Source organism: Podarcis cretensis (genome assembly GCF_951804945.1).
Source record: "Podarcis cretensis genome assembly, chromosome: 14".
NCBI classification, from domain to species: domain Eukaryota; kingdom Metazoa; phylum Chordata; class Lepidosauria; order Squamata; family Lacertidae; genus Podarcis; species Podarcis cretensis.
Window position 1 is genome coordinate 922,089 of NC_137183.1, and position 25,957 is coordinate 948,045.

At 46.0% G+C, this 25,957-nt stretch overlaps 1 protein-coding gene across 2 annotated transcripts in view; it reads left to right on the top strand.

Moving 5' to 3' along the window:
* PTPN9 (protein tyrosine phosphatase non-receptor type 9) overlaps positions 1-25,957 on the top strand; it is a 78,830-nt gene that overhangs the window by 26,137 nt on the left and 26,736 nt on the right. For both annotated transcript variants that reach the window (XM_079953302.1, XM_079953303.1), the window contains exons 5-12: positions 1,062-1,167; positions 5,934-6,044; positions 7,256-7,584; positions 8,382-8,475; positions 10,703-10,772; positions 13,559-13,637; positions 20,616-20,766; positions 22,424-22,631. In XM_079953302.1, coding sequence (XP_079809428.1) covers positions 1,062-1,167; positions 5,934-6,044; positions 7,256-7,584; positions 8,382-8,475; positions 10,703-10,772; positions 13,559-13,637; positions 20,616-20,766; positions 22,424-22,631 — 1,148 coding nt within the window. The remainder of the gene's footprint in view (positions 1-1,061; positions 1,168-5,933; positions 6,045-7,255; positions 7,585-8,381; positions 8,476-10,702; positions 10,773-13,558; positions 13,638-20,615; positions 20,767-22,423; positions 22,632-25,957) is intronic.

Consider the following 25,957-nt stretch of genomic DNA (forward strand, 5'->3'; position numbering starts at 1 on the left):
CCAGTGTCCTGTTCTCACAGGGGCCAAACAGATGCCCCTGGGAAACCTGTAAAGAGGACCTGAGTGCAAGAGTCCTCTCCCTTCCTTCGGCTTCCAGCAACAGGTCTTCAGAAGAGCTTACTGCCTTCAGTTGTGGAGGCAGAGCAGAGCCCTCAGGGCTCGTAACCACAGAGAGTCCTCTCCTCCATGAAGCTGTCTAATCCTTGGTGGCCATCACTGCCCCCTGCAGGAGGAAGTTCCATAATTCAGCTCTGTGCTGTGTGAAGAAGTACTTTCTTCTATCTGCCCCGAATCTCCCAACATTCAGCTGGAAGCCCACAAATTTCAGTGTTATAAGAGAGAGAGAGAGAAACTTTCCTCCATCCCTTTCTCCTTGCAATGCATAATTTTATAAACTACTGTCATGAAGAAGAGTGCATGTTAATTCTGGATAACTTCAGTCAAATAGTTAAGCACATACTTTATCCTGTTAAATTAAAATACTTAACATTGACTGGTTTATGATCTCAAGGATCACAAGGACCACAAGCCCATCTTGTCCTGTCTCTCATGGTGGCCAACAAGATGCTTCTTGCGAAGGCCACAAGCAGGACATGATTCATCAGCGATTTCTCCCTGTTACTTTCCTCCAAAGGGTATTCAGTCATCTGCTGCCTCTGATCCTGGAGGTTCAATGTGGTGATCATGACTTAATGGCCAATGACAGACCTCTCCTCCTTCATGGATTGATCTTACCTCTTTTTAAAGCCTTCTGAGTTGGTTGCCCTCACCTTAACCTCTGGCAATGAAGATTCCTATCAATTAATCCTGGGCTGTTTGCAGAAATACTTCCTTTTCTCTCTGCCAAACATGGGAGGACCCTGAGCTCTCATGGAATGAGAGTGGGAGAACATCTCCTTATTCACCAGGTGTCATTTTAGAAACCTATAAGCAGCATCCTAAACATCTCAGGTTCTGCTGATTTTTCCATTTCTGTCCTCATTCCTATACAATGGATATGTTGTTGGGCTGTTACCAAAGTCCTAATTTGTGCACACTTTCTCTTTTCTACCCCCTGCCAGCTTTGAAACTCAGCGAAATGGCCTGGTATTTATATATGACATGGCAGGCTCCCACTATACCAACTTTGAGCTGGATCTCAGCAAGAAAATCCTGAACCTTCTGAAGGTAAAAGGAAGGGCCATTGGTGTCGGGGGGGGGGCGCAACCTCTGTTTCTGCCAAGGGCTGCACTCCTGTGGGGTTGATCCTTACCAGCGGCTGTGTGCTGGCTATGGGCAGGGATGAAACCAGTGGTGGACTGGGTCACCCACCCCAGTAGGCAGGACCCCCTTTTCTCTCTCTCTCTGTCCTGCCCCCCTTCTCTTTCTGTCACCCCCCCTTTCCCCTCTCTCATTCTCGCTGGCTCCCTGCCCAGAAGCCTTAAGCAATTGCTTGTCAAGGGCTGTGGGAAGGAGGCCAAGGCCTGTCGGCTACAGAGACCTGGATGGATCCTGGAGTCGCTTGGAGTTCTGTCCTCCCTCTCATTGCAGAGGTTCCCCTTGGTTTGGCTAACATTATGGCATGAGGGGAGGCATCAGGAATGGGGCATTTTACGGAGTAAATAAATGGGGTAGCCGTCAAGGTGGCTCTTGGCTCGGAAAGATGGCAAAGTAGCCACGAGGATTGTGTCTTCCTCAGCCTGTGATGTCCCTCCAGACGTTGTTGCACTATAAGTCCCATCAGCCTTTGCAGTGGTCATGCTGGATGTTGCTGATGGGAGCTGTGGTCCAACAGCAACTGGAGGCCACCCAGATGGGCCGGACTGACCTTGTCTCTGGCCTCCCCCTTGCCTACCTTGGGAGGGGGAAGCAGCTGGAGGAAGGCTGTGATGCTGCTCTTAAAGGGTGATGGGCCTGGGAGTCGGGTGTTCCTTCTGTCAGTAGCCAGCATGTCTAGTGGTTAGACCATTGGATAAAGACCTGGGAGACCAGGGTTCAAATACCTGCTCGATCAGAGAGCTCCCTGGGTGACCTTGGGGCAGTCGCAGCCTCACAGCCTACCTCACAGGGTTGTTGGGAGGGGCAGGGAACCTGGTGTGCCACCATCAGTTCTTTAGAGTAAAGGTGGACTATAAATGTGGATAATGGTGGCAGGAAGAGCCATAATAGTAGCAGCCAATAGGCATAGCTGTCAACTTACAGATTTGAAAATAAGGGACCAGCAGCCTCAAAAATAAGGGATCAGCAGCCAAAATAAGGGATTTTAGTCAAGCAGCTGAAATACAAAGTTAAAAGGGGCAAGATAATTTTGGAGAGCAGCGCCGGTTTTTAGCCCTTCGTTTCCAGAGGTTGCTGCTTAAGACACCAGCTGATGAAACACTGCAATTAAATAACTACAACCAGCAACCACTTTTTGCACAAAACAAAGTCCAAGCTACGAAGATGCTGCTGCAGTTCTGTATCTTTTCTCTCGTGCTCCATCTGCAGCTCTCAGTTCCATCAGGTGGGGCAGGAGGAAGGGGGGGGGGGGGAAATAGCGCCCGAAGTAAACCCGCAGACCAGACCATCTATGCTAGTCTACCACTACAAATCTATGGGAGAAGCGCTTGCGGTCCTTCCTCCGCTTTCCCCCTCTATGGTTAGCCCTTGGAACACCTGCCCGCGCCTCCGCCTCTGCCTCCTCCTCCTCTCTCTGAACTGCTTTCTCTATGGTTGCCCTCGCTCTCCTTTCAAGGCTCCTCAGCAATTCATAGGGCGCACCAGGCTGCCCATCTCATCCGGGTCCTTCAGTGGCGCAGCCGCAGTATGGCCTAGCAGGAGCGGTGGCGGCAACAGGCAGAGGGGAGGCCCCAGGCAGAGACGCTCAGTTTGGCAGCCGCGAGGAAGATGGCGGTGGAAGAGCCCGAGGCTCTCGCCAGTCCCAGTGGGGAGGGGCTCCCGGGGGCCGAGGTTGGTGAGAGGAGGCTGGAGCAGCCAAGCAACACAGTTGGAGCCTCCCTCCTCCCTGGCCGGCAGGGAGGGAGAGAGGGAGAGGAGCTGCTTCCTTTGAAACCCGGGAAATTTAAGGGACATCATAAATAAGGGACAGCAGTGGGACACGGCACTGGGATAAGGGAGTTTCCCGCCAAATAAGGGACAGTTGACAGCTATGCCAAGAGGTAAGGTATCAAAGATTCTGTATGATTAAGAACATAAGGAGAGCCTTCTGGATGAGGCCCATGGCCCATCCCGTCTAGCATCTTGTTCCCACAGCAGCCATCAGATGGCTGCAGGAAACGCACAAGCAGGACCCAGGCCCAAGAGCCCCCTCCCCGCCTGTGGTCTCCAGCAACCAGCATTCAGAAGCATTATTCCCTCTGGCCAGGAGAAGGAGCAGAACCCTCCTAGCTAGTAGCCATTGAGAGCCTGCTCCTCCATGAATGGGTCTAATACTTTTTTAAAGCTGTCCCAAGTTCTTTTTTAATGCCCCCTGAATCTTCCAACCTTAAGATGTATTGGCTGTCCACATGTTTTAATGTTATGGGAGAGGGAGAAAAACTTTTCTCTCTGCTCTTTCTCCCTGTCATTGATCTTTTTATAGACTTCTCTCATGTTGCCTCCCTTACCTCCCTTTTCTCTTGGGACTAAAAAGTCCCAAATGGTGCAACGTTTCCTTGTTGATTCCCGCCCCCCCCCTTATACTCTTAAGCATGTTACTCTTAGAAGGTGTCTACTTTTTTAAAAAAAAATCCTGTTGGTATTTCACTTTTGAAGTGGGAGAGCTCTCCGCTCTTGCCCAGTGACATCAGTGTGGTGCAGAGGATGTTTTCACCTGCACTGGAATACCAAGATATGCAGTCATGCCTTTTGGATGGTCCCTCATAAACTGGAGAAAGGGACATACAATGGTACCTTGGTAGTCGAACAGCTAGGCTCCTAAACAAATCGGCTCCCGAACACCGCAAACCCGGAAGTGAGTGCTCCAGTTTGTGAACGTTTTTCAGAAGCCGAGCGTCCAATGTGGCTTCCATGGCTTCCGATTGAGTGCAGGAAGCTCCTGCAGTCAATCGGAAGCCTCATCTTGGTTTTCAAACCATTTTGGGAGTCGAATGGACTTCGGAATGGATTAAGTTCGAGAACCAAGGTACCACTGTACTTAATTTAAGCAAGTTTATCCACTAAGGTCTAAAGCACTGGGGATGTATCCAATAAAGGCTGCACCCAGACTAGGCCTATTGAACAATCATGCCTGTCATTTTTAAATGGGTCTAGTCTGAGTGGGGCTAACATGGAACACAATCCACCAACTGGCTGATGAGATGCTGGTGAATTGGCAGATCACAGATATGGAACACAAATACAGAACCAAAGAGGTCATCACCTTGGACAGGATGACAGCAGTCCCTGCGGTTCAGTCAAGGCATTTGAAGCCATTTCCCAGAAAAGTCAGAAGCAACCATTTCCTCTATTTAATTGACCTTTTTTAAAAAACAAAAAAAACAAAATTAAACTAATATAAATAAAAAAGAGCATTTGAGGTTCCATAAATATGTTCATCCAATTAAAAGTGAGTCAGTTAATTACCCTGGAGCAGTGGAGTGCTTGTTTGAAATCGGAGCCTATGTAATGGAAACTCTCTCTGTCCCTTAAGCCCGAATAGGAAGACCATGCAGCGGAAATGTGTTCTCTCCCCACCCCCTGTTAGGACTCCTTTTTTATTTAGTTCATTGTTTCACAACAAAAATGCAAAGAGCAACGGCCTTTTACTGAGTCAAACCATTGTTCCATCTAGCTCAGTATTGCCTACACTGACCGACAGCAGCTTTCCAGGGTTTCAGACTGGACTCTCTCCCGGCCACACCTGGAAATGCTGTTGGGGAGGGAACTTTTCTCTGCATGTAAAGCAGTGACAATAACCACAACCTCCCCCCAACAAAATTCTCTTGTTGGTTTGCCAGGGAGGGAGGAGTTGCAAAGGGACTGCAAAATTGCCTTCCAGGTTTCTCTTCATCTTCTGTGGAGCCCTGAAACCTCACTTTGCCATCTTTGCATATACTTGGGTCTCCCTCTGTTGGCCACAGGAGGAGAAAGCAAAAAGGTTGGCAAGAGGGTGTTGCTGTCTTGCTCACAATCCAGATTGATTCTCGTTTGGCTGCTGGCGCTCAAGCCAGTTGCCCGACTTTCCAAGACACCTGTGGAAATCCTTCCTATTGGACCAGCACTTTGAGGTGTTGGCTGAAATGTTATATGGCTGTTTCCAACTAAGTTATTCTCAGGGTAGACCGATTGCAGTTAAGGAGACTAAGTTGTGCCCATTAATTTCAGTGGGCTTACTCTCAAGTCAGACTAGACTGAGTTATAGTCCTGCAATAAGGCTGAGTGAGCCTTCGACACTTCAGGCAGCAGCTGCTGGAGGGGGGCAGCTGAGCCCCCCGCAATCCATCTCCTTGGGAAGACAGAGTCGTATGGTGGTGTGGCTTGTTGGCCCCCTCCCCTCGGTAAAGCGGCCTGCTCCCCTCAGGTGTGCTAGAGGATACACCTGAGGTACGTTTCAGCTTCTGCACATGGCAGGCAGATTGGATTTGGTCCTTTGCCTGAGGCAGCCAGATGTCTTGGGCTGACTCTGGAAAAAAACATAAACATTGGCCTCTGCCTCATAAGAAGCACCTGCTGGATCAGGTCCCTGTGGCCCATCCAGTGGCCAGCCAGATGCCTCTCTGGGGGAAGTCCGCAAGCAGGGCTGGAGCGCAAGATCACAATTCTGTCCCCTTGCGATGCTCAGCAGCTGGTCCTCACAGGCATCGCTTTCTCTGTCTATAGGTCAGGCAGGGCAGAGCTGTTGGGCCATAGCCATCAATAGGCTTCTCCAGAAACCTTGTGTGTGCGTCAAGTGGCTCCCTGTCATGGATAATGCTGACAGCGATTCAGAAACATAAATTTCCTCCTCCAAACTGTTCTTCCCTGCCTCTTCTCAGGGAGCCTTCCCAGCCCGTCTCAAGAAGGTATTCATTGTGGGCGCTCCTATGTGGTTCCGAGTTCCATACTCCATCATCAGCCTGCTGCTTAAAGAGAAACTCCGGGAAAGGGTGAGTGGGCCTCCACCGTTCACCATCTCCATCGTGCTGCTCCTCTTCCTCCTTCTTCCTACTGCTACTGTTGTTACTATTACTGTTGTTATTAGTTATTGTCCGCCCTTTCCCCTAAGCTCCTAGGGCAAGTTGCAACAATCAAAACACAGTATTAAAAACAGTTTAAAACAACTTGCAATAGCTGAAATAAGGTGGGATCCAAAAATATGCACCTCAAGTGTCACAAGCCAAGATAAAGAGGTGCATCTTCAATGTTCGCCGGAAGCTACCGTATTTTTCGCTCCATAAGACGCACCTAGTTTTTAGAGGGGGAAAGCAAGAAAAAAAAATATTCTGCGCAGAGCATGTAAGCGGCTCTCGCTTTTCTTGCTTTAAACCCTTCCATCCCTCCTCCCGCTTCGCTGAGAAGCCAGCAGAGCAAGAGCAATAGCTGTGCAGCACCTCTTCTGCTGGCTTCCCAGCAAAGCGGGATGAGGGACGAAAGGGAGCCCTTACAAGGGAGCGCTGAGCAGAGCCTGGCAGCGGCTCTTGCTGGCTTTTCCGGGAGGTGTGGGAAGGGACAGCCTGTCAGTTCCTTCTCCCTCCTCAGGGAAAAGCCCCCAAGAGCCGCACTCCCTTTAAAGAGCCACGTGGAGCGTGTGTGTGGATCTTGGGGGCTTTTAAACAAACACTCCACGCGGCTCTTTAAAGGGAGCGCTGAGCAGAGCCTCCTGCCTGCATTCGCTCCATAAGACGCACACACATTTCCCCTTACTTTTTAGGAGGGAAAAAGTTTGTCTTATGGAGCGAAAAATGCGGAATGTAATGAAGGTGCCAGGTGCACCTCTGTGGGAAGGGTCTCCCACAACTTAGGGGCCACCTCAGAGAAAGCTCTCTCCCAGTCTCCCCTCCCCACCGTGCCTGTGAGGATGAGGAAACAACTAGAAGGGCCCCCTCTGTCAATTTCAGCACCTTGTAGGAGGTTTTGTGGGGGAGGAGGCAGTTTTCAGGTATGCAGGGGGGCTGAGTAATTTATGGCTTTAAACACCCACCTGAGCACCTTGAATTGGGCCTGGAAACAAACTGGCAAGCAATGCCATCACCTGACTGCTGCATTTTGTTGTTGTTTAGTTGTGTCCAACTCGCCTTCCAGGGCAGCCCCACGCAGAGTGCAGCAGAGGGTTCATGTTTTGCTGTGCCTCCCTTTCCACCTGCCCCCTCTCTTGTAGGTCCAGATGGTGAAGATGTCTGAGCTGAAGGAGCACCTGCCCCAAGAGTGTCTCCCCGAGTACCTGGGCGGATCCCTCAAACTAGATCCCCTCAGCTGGAACTGCAGGTTCCTCCCACAGCAGAACGGCCACCCGGACCCCCTTGATGAGCTGATTCTGGTGCCCCTGGCATCCCCCCGGGACAACGGCTCAGTGCACACACCGGGACCAAAGGCCATGACGGTGCAGGAGGTGCTGGAGCACGTCACCCAGAAGCAGAAGCGGGGCATCTATGAGGAGTATGAAGGCATCCGGCGCAGGAGCCCGGCAGGAACATTTGCCTGCTCCTTGTAAGGGTTCAAGTGTGGCACTGGGGGCAAGAGGTGTGGCAGAAGGGGGAGGGTGATTGCTCCTGGCGCCCCTTGCCAGGGGAGCACCCATAGGATTCCGCAGTCTTGGGAAGAGAAACTCCCCTTTCCTCGCCCCACCCAATGTCCAGTTTCATCCAATTTCCGCAACATTTCTTAGGTCTTCACTTGTAGCCTTTTTTGTGGCCTGCAGAGCACCAGGTGGTTGGCTCAGAGAACAATCAAACCAGCTCTTGACTGTGGTCAGTGTCAGGGTGTATCCTGTCATTTTTCAGGTACACTGGGGAAATTTATCCCATGCGGCAATGTGCACAGGAATTAAGTTCTCCAAGAGATCCATATTGAAGAACATAAGAGGAGCCTGTCGGTTCAGCTCCACAGCCCATCACGTCCAGCCTCCTGTTCTCACAGTGTCCAGCCTCTCTGGGGGAAACCCACAAGCAGGATTTGAGCCCAAGAGCAGCCCTCCCCTCCTGTGGTCTTCAGCAACTGCCATTGAGAAGCCTTGCGGAGGCGGGGCAGAGCCACTGTGGCCCCCAATAGCCTCTCCTCCAAGGATTTGTCAAATCCTCTTTTAAAGCTGCCTAGACAGTCGGCCTCCACTGCCTCTTGCCTGAGGAAGGACTTCCCTTTTATCCGTCCTAAATCTTCCAACACTCAACTTCCTTGTATGTCCCTGAGTTTGTGTGTGTGTGTCTTCTTTAATCCAGAGGCCCCACAAGGCCAGGTTCCCCATCTCCTTGTGTTGCACTCACTGTGCCTGCGCTTGCTTGCCACAGGTCTCCCTTCAACCAGGAGAAGAACAGATATGGGGATGTGCCGTGCTTTGACCAAACGAGGGTGAAGCTGTCCAAGCAATTCAGCTATCCAGAGGTAAGCTGGCTGAGAGTTTTGGCTCTGCAAAGCTGCCTTGTATTGAATCGGACTGTCGGTCTAGCTCAGCCTTCCACAATCTGATTCCCTCTGGTATTTATTGGCTATATTTATTGATCACTCTTTTCCCCCCAAGGGTAACTCAAACTAACTTACAAAATCTAAATGAATAAAACGCACAATAGCAAAGGTCAATCCTGATTTTAAAACATAGAATTCAAACGGCCTACAAAGTAAAGGAGGCCAGAGATTATTAAAGAGCCAAAGACCTGGAGAAAAAGCTGACCCAGGGAGAGCATTCCACAAGCAGGGAGCCACCACTGAAAAGGCCTATTCTTGGGGTGCCAGCCTCCCGCCAAGGGGGCGGGTGAAGAAGGGCCTTGCATAATGATCCCAAGGTCTGGGCCAGTTCATAGGGGGAGAATCAGTCTTGGAGGTATTGGGTTCATGAGCAGCAGAAGGCTCCACAGGTCAAAACCAGCACTCTGAATTGGGAGCCAGTGCAGTCAGGCTTGGGCTGAAGGAGCATCTCCACCCCCATCATTCTGCCCGGACACTGAGGTCCAGCGCCGAGGGCCTTCTGGCGGTTCCCTCACTGGGAGAAACCAAGTTGCAGGGGGCCTTCTCAGTAGTGGCACCCACCCTGTGGAACACCCTCCCATCAGATGTCAAAGATATAAACAACTACCAGATTTTTAGAACACATCTGAAGGTAGCCCTGTTTAGGGAAGCTTTTAATGTTTGATGGACTACTAATAAAAGTTTAATATTTTGTTGGAAGCTGCCCAAAGTGGCTGAAGAAACCCAGCCAGATGTGTGTGGTATAAATAATAAATTTATTATTATTATTATTATTATTATTATTATTATTATTATTATTATTATTATATTATTATTATTATTATTATTATTATTATTATTATTATTATTATTATTTTGGTATTTTGTGCTCCAGTGAGCAGCCTGGCCCCCAATCTTTGCACCAACTGCAGTTTCCAAGCCACCTTCAAAGGCAGCCCCACATAGAACACATTCCAATAAGACAGGATGCTGGGCTACAACTCCCATCATGCTTCCTAAGTGGTCCTGCTGGCTAGGGCTGATTGGAGCTGCAACCAAAGATCATCTGGGGGGCACCAAGTTTGGGAGAGTGCTATTGTCTGCACTGACTCAGAGCAGAGAGATCAGTTTCTTCATGCAGAAAGTTTGAAAAATGCATATCATTATTCAAAGTAAATGCAAGCCAGAAATTGGGGTTCTTATGCCATGCTTCCCACCGCCAAAAAACCCTCCCACATATTCTGTGCTTGCAATCAATGTGAGCAGATGACATTTGTGGAAATGGCACCCCTGTTTTTTAAAGACATTTCTCTTCCACGTTTGTGTTGTCCAAGGAATTCTGGACAGCTTACTTAGTGTTTGGTTCCACCGCCATTAAACTCTGTCAGGATGGTGAAGCAAATGAACAGCAATGAGCCCAAGATCGCCTTGTGAGCTTTGTGACTGAGTGGGGAATTCAGCCAGGTCTCACCGCTCTTATGTTCATTTACATGAGTTCTACATTTCCAGGCAACCCTCCAGAAGCAGTATGCAGAGTCAGGAAGTAGCTAATGGGGAAGGGCTGTCATTCAGAGAGATGATATTGTGCTACACCAACAACAGCTTAGGGCAAGGGCTCAGAGCTTAGTGGTAGAGCAGCTGCTTTGCATGCAAAAGGTCCCAGGTTCAATCCCCAGCATCTCCAGATAGAAGAACCATCAGGTGAGACAAAAGATGTTCTCTTCCTCAACAGCCACTGCCAGTCTGAGTAAAGTGCCCTTGGTTACAGGGCCAACTAGGTTCTGCCTGAAAGAAGGCAGCTTTTTAATCCAGTTCATGTATTCATAGACAACAGACTGTCTCGAACCAAGCAGCTCCACTAGCAAAAGCATTTTAGATGGTGCAACAATACTCATCCTCCCTCTCCTTTCCCTGGGTACCCCCTAAATCGCTGTGGGTTTCCCTCCAACCCTCCCTCTGGAGCATTTCTCCTTCCTGCGTAGAATTGGGGCCCAATTTAGCCTTTGTCATGCAGTTGTGCAGGAGGAAAGCCATGGGCTGTTGCCCCCCCTTTTTTCTCCCCTGCACATACTCATGCGCCCCCCAAGGGTGTTATGGTGTGCCTCTGCTTGGGTGTCACTGCTTTGGCCTGTCTGTCAGGGTGACCTTTCCTGTTGCGTCTCTCCAGCTGACAGATTACATCAACGCCAGTTTCATGGATGGCTACAAGCAGAGGAATGCATACATTGGCACCCAAGGTAGGGAGGCCCTGGGCACATCGGTGTTTGGGGTGGTGATCTGGCCAGGGGAGCAGGGTGGGTGGGCGGGCAGCCACTTCATTCCTGCAGAGACTGTGTTGCAGAGGAAGCAGTGGTGGCACTTTCCATCACAAGCTGAGATTCAAATTAGAAGAGCCTGGCTGGATCAGACGAAAGCCCCGTCTAATCCAGTGTCCTGCTTCTCATGGTGGCCGACCAGATGCCCCTTGGAAGCTCAGGAGCAGGACTGGAGTGCGACATCACTCTCCTGGCTGGTGAGTCCCAGGAACCGGCACGCAGAGGCCTGCTTCTTTTGACCATGGAGGCAGCAGAAGGCTTTGCTGACAGGAGCCGCTGATTGCTGTTCTCTTCCATGAATCTGTCTGATCGCCTTTTAAAACCACCCAAGTTGGGGGCCATCACGGCCTCTTGTGAGAGCAAATTCCTTTTTATTATTAATTTTATTTATAGAATTTTTGAAGAGATAAACAATAATCCAACATCATTTCATGGAATTCCATGGTTTGGCACTGTGCTTCCATCGTTCAGCTTCATTGGCTGCCTCCAAGTTCTAACATTAGGATAAATAAACTATTTATCTGCTTTCCCCATGCATAACCTTATGCACCTGCCATTGTATACCTTGCTCAGAATTTTTCCTGAACTAAAATGTCCCAGATGTAATCTTTCTTCTCAAAGGGATTTCTCCATTCTCCTTGATCTTTTTGGCGGCCCTTTGCTGAACCTTTTCCATCCCTACAATATCCCTTCTGAGGTGAGGCCTCTCTGCACCTTCCTAGGGTGCCTTTCCAGTGAGTTCTGCCCCACACTCCAAGGTGTTCAGAGCTTTGCTGTGTACAGTTCTGGTCACGCCACCTAAAAATGGATATTGTGGAGTTTGGAGACATGCAGAAGAGGGCAAGTGAAAGGATCATGAGATGGAGTGACTCCACCATGAGGAAAGCTGGCAGCATTTGGGACTGCTTAGTTTAGAAGAAAGGCCAGTAAGAGGTGTTGCGAGAGAAGCTTATAAAATGAGGCATGGCATAGAGAAAGTGAATAGAGAATTTCCCCCCTCTCCTCTCTCGTAACACTCAGACAACCAAGGAATCTGAATGTTAGAAAATTAAGGACAGGTAAAAGAAAGTCCTTCTTCATACAGTGCATAGGTAACCTGTGGGAACTTACTGCTGCAGAAGGCAGTGATGACCCCCTCGCCAGCTGGCTTCCAAAGGGGGTTGGACAAATTCATGGAAGAGGTGCTCTGCTCTGCTGCCCTGACCAGAGGGAATAATGTTTTTGGATCCAGTTGCTGGAAACCTCAGGAGGGGGAGAGGGCTCTTGTGCTCCAATCCTGCTTGCAGGTTTCCCAGAGGATTCTGGGAGAACAGGGTGCTGGGTTAGATGGGCCCTGGAGCTTGGGATCCCCAGTAACTGGTATTCCAGGACAGGCAGCACTACCCAGCCCACCACTCCCCTGTCCAGCTCCTTAATGGAGCTAGCTGTGCCCCCAGCATCTCAATGCAGAGATAGGGAACATGTGGCCCTCCAGATGTGGTTGAACTTCCTGTTGCATATTTAGCAGATTAATTGCACTGCAGAAAGTGTGCTGGGGAGACCACACGTTCAGGAAACAATGAAGAAACGTAAAAATATATTTTGCTTGGCTTTAATTACAAAAACAAAAACTCCTCTTACCTTACATTAAATCTATAAGTATGACCCACTCACCAGGGTAGTGAGAGAGGTACATGCTCTTTATATGCTATACCCAATTGCTGACACAGCAATTGGGTATAGTATATAATTAATTGGGTATAGTATATAATTAATTAACACAACTTAACAGCACCTGCTATACTGCTTCACAGCTATAAAACTAGGTCATGATATTTACTCTGGCCTTTAAAGAGATACACATCTTGTGAAACAATAATGAACCTTAATATTTAAATAAACCATTCAACACTTCCAACTCCCATTAGCACCAAACCAACATGGCCAGCGGTCAGGGATGATGAGAGCTGTAGTCCAGTGACATTTGGAGGGCCACAGGTCCCCCCTCTCCCATCACCATCCAGGACCTCCCAAGGTGAGAGCTTCAGTTTTAGCTCTCTTGGCCAATAGGCTTGAACCAGAGGTTGGGGAAGCTGCGGGCCTCCAGATGTTGCTGGATTACAACGCCCATCATCCCATCATAGGTTGTGTGGGCTGGGGGTGATGGGAGCTGGAGTTCAAGGATTCCAGCAGGGCACCCTTTTGCCCATGGGCTTCTTGCAATACTTTGGAAAACCCCCTAAGACGATGACTGTTGCCGCAGTTTTCTCACCACATCTGACGGTACTTATTTGGTGGGAATGCATTTAGCAAGTTAACCATGGGTTGAGGAGTTGTCTGAAGCTGGGTTTTAGCAAGCCAGGCTGTTGTTCCGCCCAGTCCAGGGCTCTCTGGCTGGCAGCAAAGCTTCATGAGCTGAGAGTCCTTTGAAGGGGAAATGCCAGGGAGAATGAATCCTTACGTTAAACCTTTAAATGAGGTCTAGTGGCTTTAGATGGGACCTGGGAAACCATGGTTTGCATCCCCACACAACCATGGAGCCTGGCAGAAGACCTTGGGCCAGCCATCTTCTCTCAGCCTTGTCTACCTCACAGGGCTGCTGGAAAGATGAATGAGGGGAGGGAGAACATCTGCATCACCTGGAACTCCTCGGAGGAGATATAGGAGGCCTTCAGTTCCTTTCCCTTCTTAATTTGTGTCTGTCTGTGTGTGCTGCTGCTTCTCTTCAGGGCCGTTAGAGAACACATATGGTGACTTCTGGCGCATGGTGTGGGAGCAAAATGTGCTGGTGATAGTCATGACTACGAGGTGAGTGTTCAGGCAGAGCCACACCTTCTTTCTGCACCTGCACTCTGCCTTGGAACGGGGAGAGGCACAGGTGCCTCACTAACTGACCACCTGCCATTTGTGGGCTCAGAGGTTCAGGTGCCCACTTACTTATTTATTTCATGAAGTTTATACATGGCTTGATTGTTAAAAAAGAAAGAAAGAAAATCCTTAGAGTGGTTTACAAAGAGAAAAAACAATAAAGTCATCAGTAAAAAAGGATGCTTTAAAACATTCAGGAATCAAAATCTACAATAAACTAAGTAATGGGTGGGAGAGTGAAAAAAATTCACATCTGGCAACCAATGTGCCCCTTTGGCTTCAGATAGGACATGGGTAGGTAAAGGTAAAGGGGAGCCCTGACCATTAGGTCCAATCGTGACCGACTCTGGGGTTTTGGCGCTCATCTCGCTTTACTGGCCAAGGGAGCCAGTGTACAGCTTCTGGGTCATGTGGCCAGCATGACTAAGCCGCTTCTGGCGAACCAGAGCAGCGCACAGAAACGCCGGAGTGGTACCTATTTATCTACTTGCACTTTGATGTGCTTTTGAACTGCTAGGTGGGGAGGAGCAGGGACCAAGCAATGGGAGCTCACCCCGTCACAGGGATTCGAACCGCTGACCTTCTGATCGGCAAGTCCTAGGCTCTGTGGTTTAACCCACAGCGCCACCCGCGTCCCATAGGACATGGGTAGACAAAGCTAAAAAGCCCAGGACAGAAATGTTCTTTTTTTTTTTTTAATAATTTTTATTCGTTTTTCAGACAGATAATAAAAACAATATAGAACAATATAGCTTCAAAATCATAATTTCATACCCTTCTTTCTTTTGACTTCCCCATACCTCCCCATCCCTGCATCCTTGTTTAATGGTTCTTTAGCAACCCTTAGGTCCATTGTCTTAATTCCCTTTCATAAAGTTTCCTTTAGTTTTTTTTGATTACTGCTGCAATTCTTTACCTCTTACCCCCTGACATCTTAACATTCCTCAATTTTACAATTGTTTTTAAGATATATTTTAAATTTCTTCCAGTCCTCTTCCACTGTCTCTTTCCCCTGGTCACGGATTCTGCCCGTCATCTCGGCCAGTCCCATAAAGTCGATCACCTTTGTTTGCCATTCTTCCAGAGTAGGTAGTTCTTGCATCTTCCAATACTTTGCCAGTAGAATTCTTGCTGCTGTAGTGGCGTACATAAAGAAAATCCTATCCTTCTTTGGCACCGATTGGCCAACCATGCCCAAGAGAAAAGCCTCTGGTTTCTTAGGAAAAGTCCGCTTAAGGACCTTCTTAATTTCATTATAGATCATTTCCCAGAAAGCTTTAACCTTTGGGCAGGTCCACCAAAGGTGATAGAAGGTGCCTTCAGTCTCATTACATTTCCAACACTTATTATTAGGCAAGTGGTAAATTTTTGCAAGCTTGACTGGGGTCATGTACCACCGATAGATCATTTTCATAATATTTTCTTTTAAAGCATTACATGCAGTAAATTTAATACCGGTGGTCCATAACTGTTCCCAGTCAGCAAACATAATATCATGACCAATATCTTGTGCCCATTTAATCATTGCTGATTTCACCGTTTCATCCTGAGTATTCCATTTCAACAGCAAGTTATACATTTTTGATAAGTTCTTAGTATTGGGTTCCAACAATTCTGTTTCTAGTTTTGACCTCTCTTTCTGAAATCCTATTTTCCTGTCCTGTTTAAATGTCTCATTTATCTGATGATAGTGCAACCAATCTCGGACCTTAGGCTTTAGTTTCTCATAACTCTGAAGTTTCACCCTTTCACCATCATATTCTAGAATCTCATGATATTTTGGCCATTTAGAGTCCATATTAAGCTTTTTTACTTCCCTAGCTTCCATTGGTGACACCCACCTAGGGGTTTTACTTTCCAGCAGATCTTTATATCTAATCCAAACATTATACAATGCTTTCCTTACAATATGGTTTTTAAAACTTTTATACACCTTTACCTTGTCGTACCATAAGTATGCATGCCAACCAAAGCTATTGTCGTACCCTTCCAGGTCCAAAATGTCAGTGTTCTCAAGAAGTAGCCAGTGTTTCAACCAGCAGAAAGCTGCCGATTCATAATAAAGTCTTAAGTCCGGCAGGGCAAACCCCCCTCTATCCTTTGCATCAGTTAAAATCTTAAATTTAATTCTGGGCTTTTTGCCCTGCCAGACAAATTTTGATATGTCTTTCTGCCACTTCTTGAAACAGTCCATCTTGTCCAAAATCTGCAACGTCTGGAATAAAAACAGCATTCTAGGCAATACATTCATCTTAATAGTAGCAATTCGGCCTAACAAGGAAAGTTTCAACCTTGACCATATTTCCAGATCCTTCTTTACCTCTGACCAACTTTTTTCATAATTATCCTTAAATAGGTTCACATTCTTGGATGTTAAGTTTAACCCCAGGTATTTTACCCTTTTTGTTATTTCCAAGCCTGTTTCATTCTGAAAACTCTCTCTTTCTTCCATTGTTAAATTTTTTTCCAACACTTTCGTTTTTTGTTTGTTCAATTTGAAACCTGCTACTCGACCAAATATTTCAATTAATTCTAATACTCTTTTAGTACTAGTGTCTGGCTGTTGCAAGGTCAATACTAGATCATCTGCGAATGCTCTTAATTTGTAATGTCTAACTCCGACCTGAACTCCTTTAACCAACTGGTCCTTTCTAATCATGTTTAACAAAACCTCCAGGACTGATATAAAAAGCAAAGGGGATATTGGGCATCCCTGCCGTGTACCTTTTTCTATGGGTATTTCTTCTGTTACCACATTGTTTACAATTAACTTGGCCTTTTGTTTGGAATATATTGCACCTATACCGTTTTCAAAACCTTGACCTACCCCCATCCCTTGGAGATTCTTTTTCATAAAAGTCCAACAGATATTGTCAAAGGCTTTCTCCGCGTCCACAAAAATCAGAACTGCTTTCCTGTTAATGTCAACATCTAGCAACTCCAAAATGTCTATAATGTTCCTCACATTGTCTGACATATGTCTCCCTGGGAGAAAGCCTGTTTGGTCCTTATGAATCTCCTCTATCAACACTCTTTTCAATCTTTTTGCCAAAATGTCTGCAAAAATTTTGTAATCCACATTGAGTAAAGATATAGGGCGGTAGTTTCTGACCTGGTTCTTCTCAGTTTCTGTTTTCGGTATAAGTGAGATGAAAGCCTCTTTCCACGATTCAGGTGCCTTTTTCCCCTTCAGAATTTCATTGCAAACTTCCTTCAATGGTTGTATCAACCATTCTTTCAGCATTTTGTAGTATTTAGCCGTCAGGCCGTCTGGTCCTGGTGATTTTCCCAATTTCATATTTTGGATGGCACCCTCTATTTCTTGTTCTGTTATTTCCTCATTTAAGATCCTTTTACTTTGTTCTGGAATTTTTGGTAAACCGTATTTTCTGATGAATTCTTCTATTTCTTGTTCATTAATTGGCCCTTGTGCATACAATTTCTTAAAGAAACTTTGAAAACAATTGTTTATCTCATTAGGTTTGTGGATAATTTTTCCATCCATTTCTAGACTTGTCACGGTGTTCATTTTCTGCCTTTTTTTCAATTGCCATGACAGAAGTTTCCCACATTTATCCGCTGATTCGAAAGTTCTTTGTCTCATTTGCTTTATCTTCCATTCTATTTGTTGGTTCATGAGCTCCATGTACTGCATCTGATAAAACTTTATTTCTCTCAAAATCTCATGGGACTTTGGTTTGGACCTCAATTTCTTCTCTCCTTCTTTTATTTTTTCTAGGATTTTTTCTTTCCTCTCGTTTTGTTTCTTCCTCTTTATAGAATTCTGTTGAATTAGGAAACCTCGCATCACGGCTTTGCTTGCGTCCCAAATTGTTCTTTTCTCCACATCTGTTTTCCTGTTAATCTCAAAATAATCTTTTAATGTTTTAAGGGCCTTCTTGTAAATCTCTTCATCTCTAAATAGGGTGTCATTCATTCTCCATCTAAAGGATCCAGTTGTTGTTAGTTTCATCTCCATCTTCACAGCATTATGGTCGGAGCAAGTTTTTGGGCATACTTCTACTTTTTTTGTTCTTGACGCCAGACTGCTAGAAATCCAAATTTGGTCTATTCTTGTCCATGTCATTTTTGCCTCAGAAAAGAAAGTTCCCTCTCTCTCTAGAGGATTCCTTGTTCTCCAAATATCAATCAAGTCCATAGTTTCAGTCATTTCAAAAAAGATCTTTGGTAGTCTCCCTTCTTTTGAGATCACTTGTCTCTGTGCTTTATCCATGTTTGTTGAGACAACTCCATTCATATCTCCCATCATTACGATTTTATAGTCTATAAAGTCAACTAGTGTCTCATGCAACTTCTTAAAGAATTCGGCCTTCCCCTCATTTGGGGCATATACTCCAACAATCAAAATCTTTTCTCCTTGGATTTGTATTTCAATTGCCAGGTATCTTCCTTGTTCATCTTTAAATATCAATTTTGGGGCCAATTTTTCCTTTGCATAGATCACCACACCTCTTTTCTTCACTTTGTCTGATGAGATAAATTCTTGACCAAGTCTCTTATTTATCAATAATTTCCTGTGTATCCTGGCAATATGGGTTTCTTGCAAACATATTACATCTAATTGTTCTCTCTTCAAAATGTGAAAAACTTGTCGTCTTTTCCGAGGAAGGTTCAAGCCATTACAGTTCCAACTAAGAAGTTGCAGAGACATTTTGTGTTTAAGTACCTGTTCCTCCAACTGCTCCAAGCTTCTGTTCTTCCTCCGATGGTGGTGGTAAAAGTCCAAATGATAGATTTGCTATATCAGGTGGTTCTTTCTCCTCTACAGTTCCTTTCTGCAAATCCTCCAGGTATCTCTCCAGAAATTGTTCTTTGTCCTGAATTGTTTTTATTTTGATCTTTCTTCCTTTAAAGTTAAAGGACAGTCCTTGTGGGAACTCCCATCTGAATGGTATGGTGTTTTTCTTCAACAGGTCTGCTAAGCTTTTATAGAAGGTTCTCACCTCTAAAATATACTTGGGAATGTCCTTAAAGATCTGTATTTGACAGTTTTGGATCACCAGTGCCTTTTGATAGTGCAAGTTCAATATTTTATCTCTTTCTTCTTTTGATCTCAGTGTAATTAGACAATCCCTTGGTTTCTTGTCCCGCCTCCTGCCCAGCCGGAAGGCTGTTGTTATCTCAAATTCATCATCTTCCGCCCATTCCTCTTGCCAAAAAACTGCAAAGTTCTCTGTAAGGAATTCCACAAGGTTGTCCCCTTCCCCTTCAGGAACCAGTCTTAGTTTTAAATTCTTCTCTTTCCTCTGAAGTTCCAGTAAAGAGAGGGCTGCATCATGCTCATTCACTTTTTTAATAATAGGCCCAAACTTTTCCCTTGTCTCCTCAGCCGTAGTTTTTGCACTTTCTGCAATCTTTCGTGTTTCAGAGCTCTCCTGGATTAATCTATTTATAGAATCTGTATTAGACTTTACGCTGGCTGTATTAACATCTAGTCTTGTTGTCAACTCTGTTAATTTTTTGGAGTTCTCTGTCGACAGCTTAGTCAGTGCTTCCAGAGATTGATTTATTTTAAGGAGTGCCTGTGTCATAGGATCCATAGAAGCTGCTGTTTTTTCCTGTGCAGCTGGTGCAGTTCCTGATATCGAGCCCCTTTTCTTCTGGGATTGTTTTGCTTTAAGCCTTGTTACTATCTCTTCTGTTGGGCCACTCATATCCTCAAGGTTGTTTTCACAGAATTAGTTTCCAAGTGGAAAATCCCGCTGTTACTTTTCCAAATGCAACAATTTCACTTGAGACCCTCTAGAGGGAGCATTCAATTGTATCCAAATGGCAAGGAAAAACAAAGGAGCAAGAAAGTATAACAGTAGCCAGTAGTTTCCAATGTCCAAACCGTAAACTCTCTGTCTTCTATGTAGCCAAAATGCAACAGGGTAAATCTAAAGTCCAATAACTTTGTTACAAACAAGCCCCCACTTTAAAGAGTTTTAAATGACAGTTCATATCCCGGTGTCTTGTTTGGGCAGCCCGTCCTGGGGGGGTTTGACAGTGGAAGGTCTTATTTTCCCACTAATTTTCCAGCAGGTTAACAATGTCCCAATCCCTTCCCCCCTTCTCCTGCCTGTCGGGGGGGAAATTTAAGTCCGATGTCAGTTTGACAGCTTAAAAAAAAAGAAAAGTTCCCTTCAAATGCAGCTTGATTTTTCGTTGCTTTGTTTCTCCTGCAGCTCCGGGGAGGCAGACTTCCTTAATTTATGCCTTTCCCGTTTTCAGCCAAATTTCTTATTTTAGTGTCCCGTCAATTTCCAATCTTACTCACGGGTGTTGTAGTCAATTTCCAGTTCCAGGAAGGAATCGGCGCTCTCCGTTCATGGCGACGCGGCTTCACTCCGCTAGCTGGGTGACGACTCTCAGCACCGCGCTTACCCCGATGCCGCTCAGAAGCCTTTAAAAAGGCTCCTTCACAGTGCCGGGGGGCGCAAAAGGTGCCCACCGAATCTCCTTTGTTCACAGGCTCCGCGCCTGTGATTTTAGGGGTCCCCCGCTCGCCGTAGCGGGTAAGACCCGAACTAGCGAAGCAGTCCTGCCTCGGAGCTCGAGGCTCGGACCGCCATTAAACGCTGGCGCCGACCGGAAGTCTCAGGACAGAAATGTTCATGGTGGCTCCTTGACCAGAAGCAATGTATTTAGCATTAACTCTAGAAGTGTACACTCGATTATGACCAAACTAAGCCTCCTAGAGCAAAATATACACCAGGATTACTCAAAAGCACACACACAAATTTCATAGAACCATCAAATCCTTGAACTGTAAAGTTGGAAGGGACCCTCTGCAAACTGCTTGAACTTGGCCTGGTAGATATGCAGATGTCATTCACAGGAAACATGGAGTCTTTCTTCAGTGTGGGCTTCTGATTAAATCGGTTAGCCCTTCAACTTCCCTTTCTTGTGTTCAAGGCTGGAAGAAGGAGGCAGACGGAAGTGTGGCCAATACTGGCCATTGGAGAAAGACTTCCAGACTTGCTATGGAAACCTGACGGTCAGCAATCTGGGCATAGAGAACCTCAACCATTACAAGAAAACCATTCTGGAGATCTACAACTTTGAGGTAACCACAAATTTCTCTAAGTATTTCTCAAACTTGAGTCTTCAGCTATTGTTACACTACAACTCCCATGATCCCTAAGCTAGCAGTACCAGTGGTCAGGGATGATGGTAGTACAACAACAGCTGGAGACTCAAGTTTGAGAAACACTGCCTAAGGCAGTATTGTGTTCTGGTCCTGAGGAAGAGCCCCACAAGACAAGGCAGGTCGGTTGTCTCAGCACCAAGGCGGGCTGCTAGGGAGCAACTTGCTCCTGGTGAGAAGGGCCATAGCTGAGTGGCAGAGCATCTGTTTTGCAAGCAAAAGCTCCCAGTTCAACCACTCCAGGCAGGGTTGGGAGAGACTCCTCCCTGCCTGGAATCCTGGACAGACTATCCTGAGAATGTTTGTGTTCCTAATACAGACACAGGGAACTCTATAAATGGACAATGTGTGTAATGTCTGGTTCATGTTGGACATTGTGAACATTCGATATGTTGATCAGTGAATCTGCAGTCTATCCAGCTGGAGAATATTCCTACTGATAAAGCAGAGTAAAACGCCTTGTGGACAGTCAAGTGTTGGGCCTACTCGCAAGTGTCACTGGGAGGCCGAGGGCACAGCATACGCACTTTATGCAAGGCCTCTCAGAATTCTGGGCCAAATTAGCCTGAATTCAGCAGCAAGGAAGGCCAGGTTCTGCATTCTGAATAAATACTGAAAAGTTGGGTGCTTTCACTTATTTTGCACCTTTGATTCTGCCTTTTCTGTGGTGACCAGAAGCTATGCAGAACTGAGTCTCCAGTGTTTGGAAATCTTGATAGTTACATTTTGTGTTTCTTTGGGCTTTAGCCAATGTAAAGGTAAGGTAAAGGACCCCTGGACAGTTAAGTCCAGTCGAATTTGACTATGGGGTGCGGCACTCATCCCCTCTTGAGTGTTGAGTTAAATTCATGTGGCAATAGTGCATACTTGCCAGTGGAACGTTGTTTCACAAGACAATGTGGCAACTTTGTGGCACAACAGATTGTGCAATCTGTTGCACAAAATAGTTTTCCCCAGTGCAGCTCTTGCATTTGATTAATCCGTTGTGCAACATTGCAACTCCTTAGTCAGCCAGCACAAGAGCCTTTGCCTGAGTGCACAGAGAACATTTAATAGAGCCCTGATTGCTCAGCAGCCATTGTCTCCATAGAGAGTCAGTGTGACTTAGCAGTTAGAGTGCTGCTCTAAGACCTGGAAGACACAGGTTCAAATCCCCGCTCTGCAATTAATCTCACTGGGTGACCTTGGGCCAGTCACTCATCTTCAGCCTAACCTGCCTCACGGGGTTGTTGTGGGGGTTAAATGAGGAGAGGGAGAACCATGTATGCCACCTTGAACTCCTTGGAGGAAAAGGTGGGATAGGAATGCATTAAAATAAATAATAAACAAACAAACAAACACTTTCAAATATATTTACTTGGGGTTCCCATTATAGGTATACAGTTGGGGCCTGTTGCTTATGTCAACCTGTGAAGTCATTGTGACCCTTCCAGGAAGCAATCACTGCTGATCTAAGGAGAAGAGGGGTGAGAAATGGGGGGGGGGCTGTCCAGGTAAAGGGGGTGACATAAGAGAAGGGACAGGCAAGAGCGGGGTCCATTCCTTTCTCCCCTTTCCGCCATTCTTCCCTCCGCAGAGCCGCGAGAGGCGACTGGTGACCCACTTCCAGTATGTGAGCTGGCCTGACTATGGTGTCCCGACCTCAGCAGCAACTCTCATCGACTTCCTGGGGGCTGTCAAACATCAGCAGAGGGTGGCTGTCAGTGCCTTGGGGCCACGCTACAAAGGCCATCCTGGTGGGCCACCTATTGTGGTGCATTGCAGTGCTGGCATTGGCAGGACAGGTAAGGATGCCAAGACAAAGAAGCTTTCAGTGGACGCGGGTGGCGCTGTGGTTTAAACCACTGAGCCTCTTGGGCTTGCCGATCAGAAGGTCGATGATTTGAATCCCTGCGACAGGGTGAGCTCCTGTTGCCCAGTCCCAGTTCCTGCCCATCTAGCTGTTCGAAAGCACATCAAAGTGCAAGTAGATAAATAGGTACCACTCCGGCGGGAAGGTAAATGGCGTTTCCATGAGCTGCTTGGTTTGCCAGAAGTGGCTTAGTCATGCTGGCCACATGACCTGGAAAAACTGTCTGCGGACAAACGCAGCTCCCTTGGCCTATAAAGCGAGATGAGCGCCACAACCCCAGAGTCATCTGCAACTGGACTTGACTTGTCAGGGGTCCTTTAGCTTTATCTTTTTTAAATGGAAAGGTGGAGAAAGACATCTGCCTGCAGCCTTAGTGACTGGTTGGCGTTGACCAGTGATGGGGCCTTTTCAGTGGTGGCTCCTCATTTGTGGAATGAGGCTTTCCCAGGCACGGTGTGTCCCAGCTTTTTCCTTATTAACATTCAGCCAGGATTTCAAAGCATAACATTCAGCCAGGATAACATTCAGCCAGGATAACATTCAGCCAGGATTTCAAAGGTCTTTAAGCAGAGGCTTGACAACCATATGTCAGGAGTGCTCTGATGGTGTTTCCTGCTTGGCAGGGGGTTGGACTCGATGGCCCTTGTGGTCTCTTCCAACTCTATGATTCTATGATTCTATTCTATGATTCTATGATTCTATGCATTCCTGGTCACCCAGGCATTTGACGGCAGCGGGTACTGTTCCTCCAGCAACCTGGAAATTAATCTTAAGGCTGTGTGGCTGTTTTTAGATGTTCTTAATTGTTTTTAAACAATTAAGGCCATAACACTTGCATAAAACTGTTCCAAATGGAACATAACACCATAACACTGGCCAGTTGCTAATCTCCCTTTCCTGGGCAAGGTTCTGGAGTGAGTGGTCGCAGACCAGATCCAGGCACTTTGGGAAGAAATTGATTTTCTGAATCCATTTCAATCGGGGTTTAGGCCCGGTTTTGGCACAGAAACTGCTTTGGTTGCCCTGTTATCTGGAGGTTTGGAGTACGTTGTCAGCAGTATGCTGATGACACTCAGCTCTATTTCTCCTTGACACCTGCAGGTGAGACAGTGGAAGTGCTGGACCAGTCTTGGTAGTGGACTGGATGAGAGCCAAGAAACAGAAGCCCAATCCAGATAAGACTGAGGCTCTGTTGGTGGGGGGTTCCCTAGACCAGATGGGTGGGAGGTCGCCTGCTCTTGATGGGGTTACGTTTCCTCTGAAGGAGCAGGTTCATAGCCTGGGGGTCCTCCTGGATCCTTTGCTGTCACTCAAGGCTCAGGTCAGCTAGCTCCGAAAAATCCATCATCTTCATCTGCCATTCTTCCACCGTTGGTAAATCTTGCATTTTCCACTTTTTGGCTAGTAAAATTCGAGCAGCAGTTGTAGCATACAAAAATAACTTAACATCTTTCTTGGGCAATTCCAAACCTGTTATTCCAAGAAGAAAGGCCTCTGGTTTCTTTATAAATGTATATTTCAACATTTTTTTCAATTCATTACAAAACTTTTCCCAGAAGGGACAGGTCCACCACATATGATAAAAGGTTTCTTCCTTTTCTTTACATTTCCAGCATAGATTATCACAGTTATGATATATCTTTGCTAATTTTACAGGAGTCAAATACTATCTGTACATCATTTTCATTATATTTTCCTTTAACACACTAGGAGGAGGAGGAGTTTGGATTTGATATCCCGCCTTTCACTCCCTTTAAGGAGTCTCAAAGCGGCTAACATTCTCCTTTCCCTTCCTCCCCCACAACAAACACTCTGAGGTGAGTGGGGCTGAGAGACTTCAGAAAGTGTGACTGGCCCAAGGTCACCCAGCAGTTGCATGTGGAGGAGTGGAGACTTGAACCCGGTTCCCCAGATTACGAGACTACCGCTCTTAACCACTACACCACACTGGCTCTCAGTACATGCAGTCAACATGACCCCTTTCTTCCACAATCAATCCTCAAACATTGTATTATGTCCTACATCTCTTCTTTTATATATATATTTATTTATTAAGTACAAATTAGAAAACATACATATTTACAACAAAAGAAAATACAAAAGAAAAAGAAAATATATATAACCAAGGGGAAAAAATAGAGAATACTTTGTCTCTTTTCATATTTACAGTTATTTATACCTCTATAAAATGCTATTCACAATAAAGGAGTGAAATGAAAGATTAGATATCAGAAAAAATCATAAGTGAAAATTTTTAAAAGTAGATAAGTATTCACTATACATAGCCATTTCCCATCTATATTTATATTCAATTGTATAATTTCATCTTGTCCTTATCTACCTTAAAGTGTTTTTTTAAAAAGACTTCCACCGTTTGACTCACGCGTTTTTAATAATCCGTTCTTCAGATCTTCTGTTCCTCATATTTTCCCTTTGGGTTTCCTTAATGTCTCACTTTGTATTTTTTATATTACGCACAAGATTATTCTAAACACAACCAGACTTTTGTAGTCGAGCCCTGGTTTTGTAAATAATCATTTAAGAACTCCCATTGCTTCATAACCATAGTTTTGGATTTTCTCCTTATTATATCCGTCAGTTTTTCTAGTTCCAGGTACTCGCAAAGTTTCCCCAACCATTCTCTTTTTCTTGGGATGCTGTCTTCTTTCCAATAGCTAGCAATCAAAATTCTTGCCGCTGTTGTCGCGTATAGAAATAAGTTAGTTTTATCACACGCTAGCAAGGTTATGCTTAAAATTCTACAAGGAAGGCTCAAGCAGTATGTGGACCGAGAACTCCCAGAAGTGCAAGCTGGATTTAGAAGAGGCAGAGGAACCAGAGACCAAATTGCAAACATGTGCTGGATTATGCAGAAAGCTAGAGAGTTCCAGAAAGACATTTACTTCTGCTTCATTGACTATGCAAAAGCCTTTGACTGTGTCAACCACAGCAAACTATGGCAAGTTCTTAAAGAAGTGGGAGTGCCTGATCACCTCATCTGTCTCCTGAGAAATCTCTATATGTGATAGGAAGCTACAGTTAGAACTGGATATGGAACAACTGATTGGTTCAAAATTGGGAAAGGAGTACGGCAAGGCTGTATATTGTCTCCCTGCTTATTTAACTTATATGCAGAATTCATCATGCGAAAGGCTGGACTGGATGAATCCCTAGCCGGAATTAAGATTGCTGGAAGAAATATCAACAACCTCAGATATGCAGATGACACAACCTTGATGGCAGAAAGTGAGGAGGAAT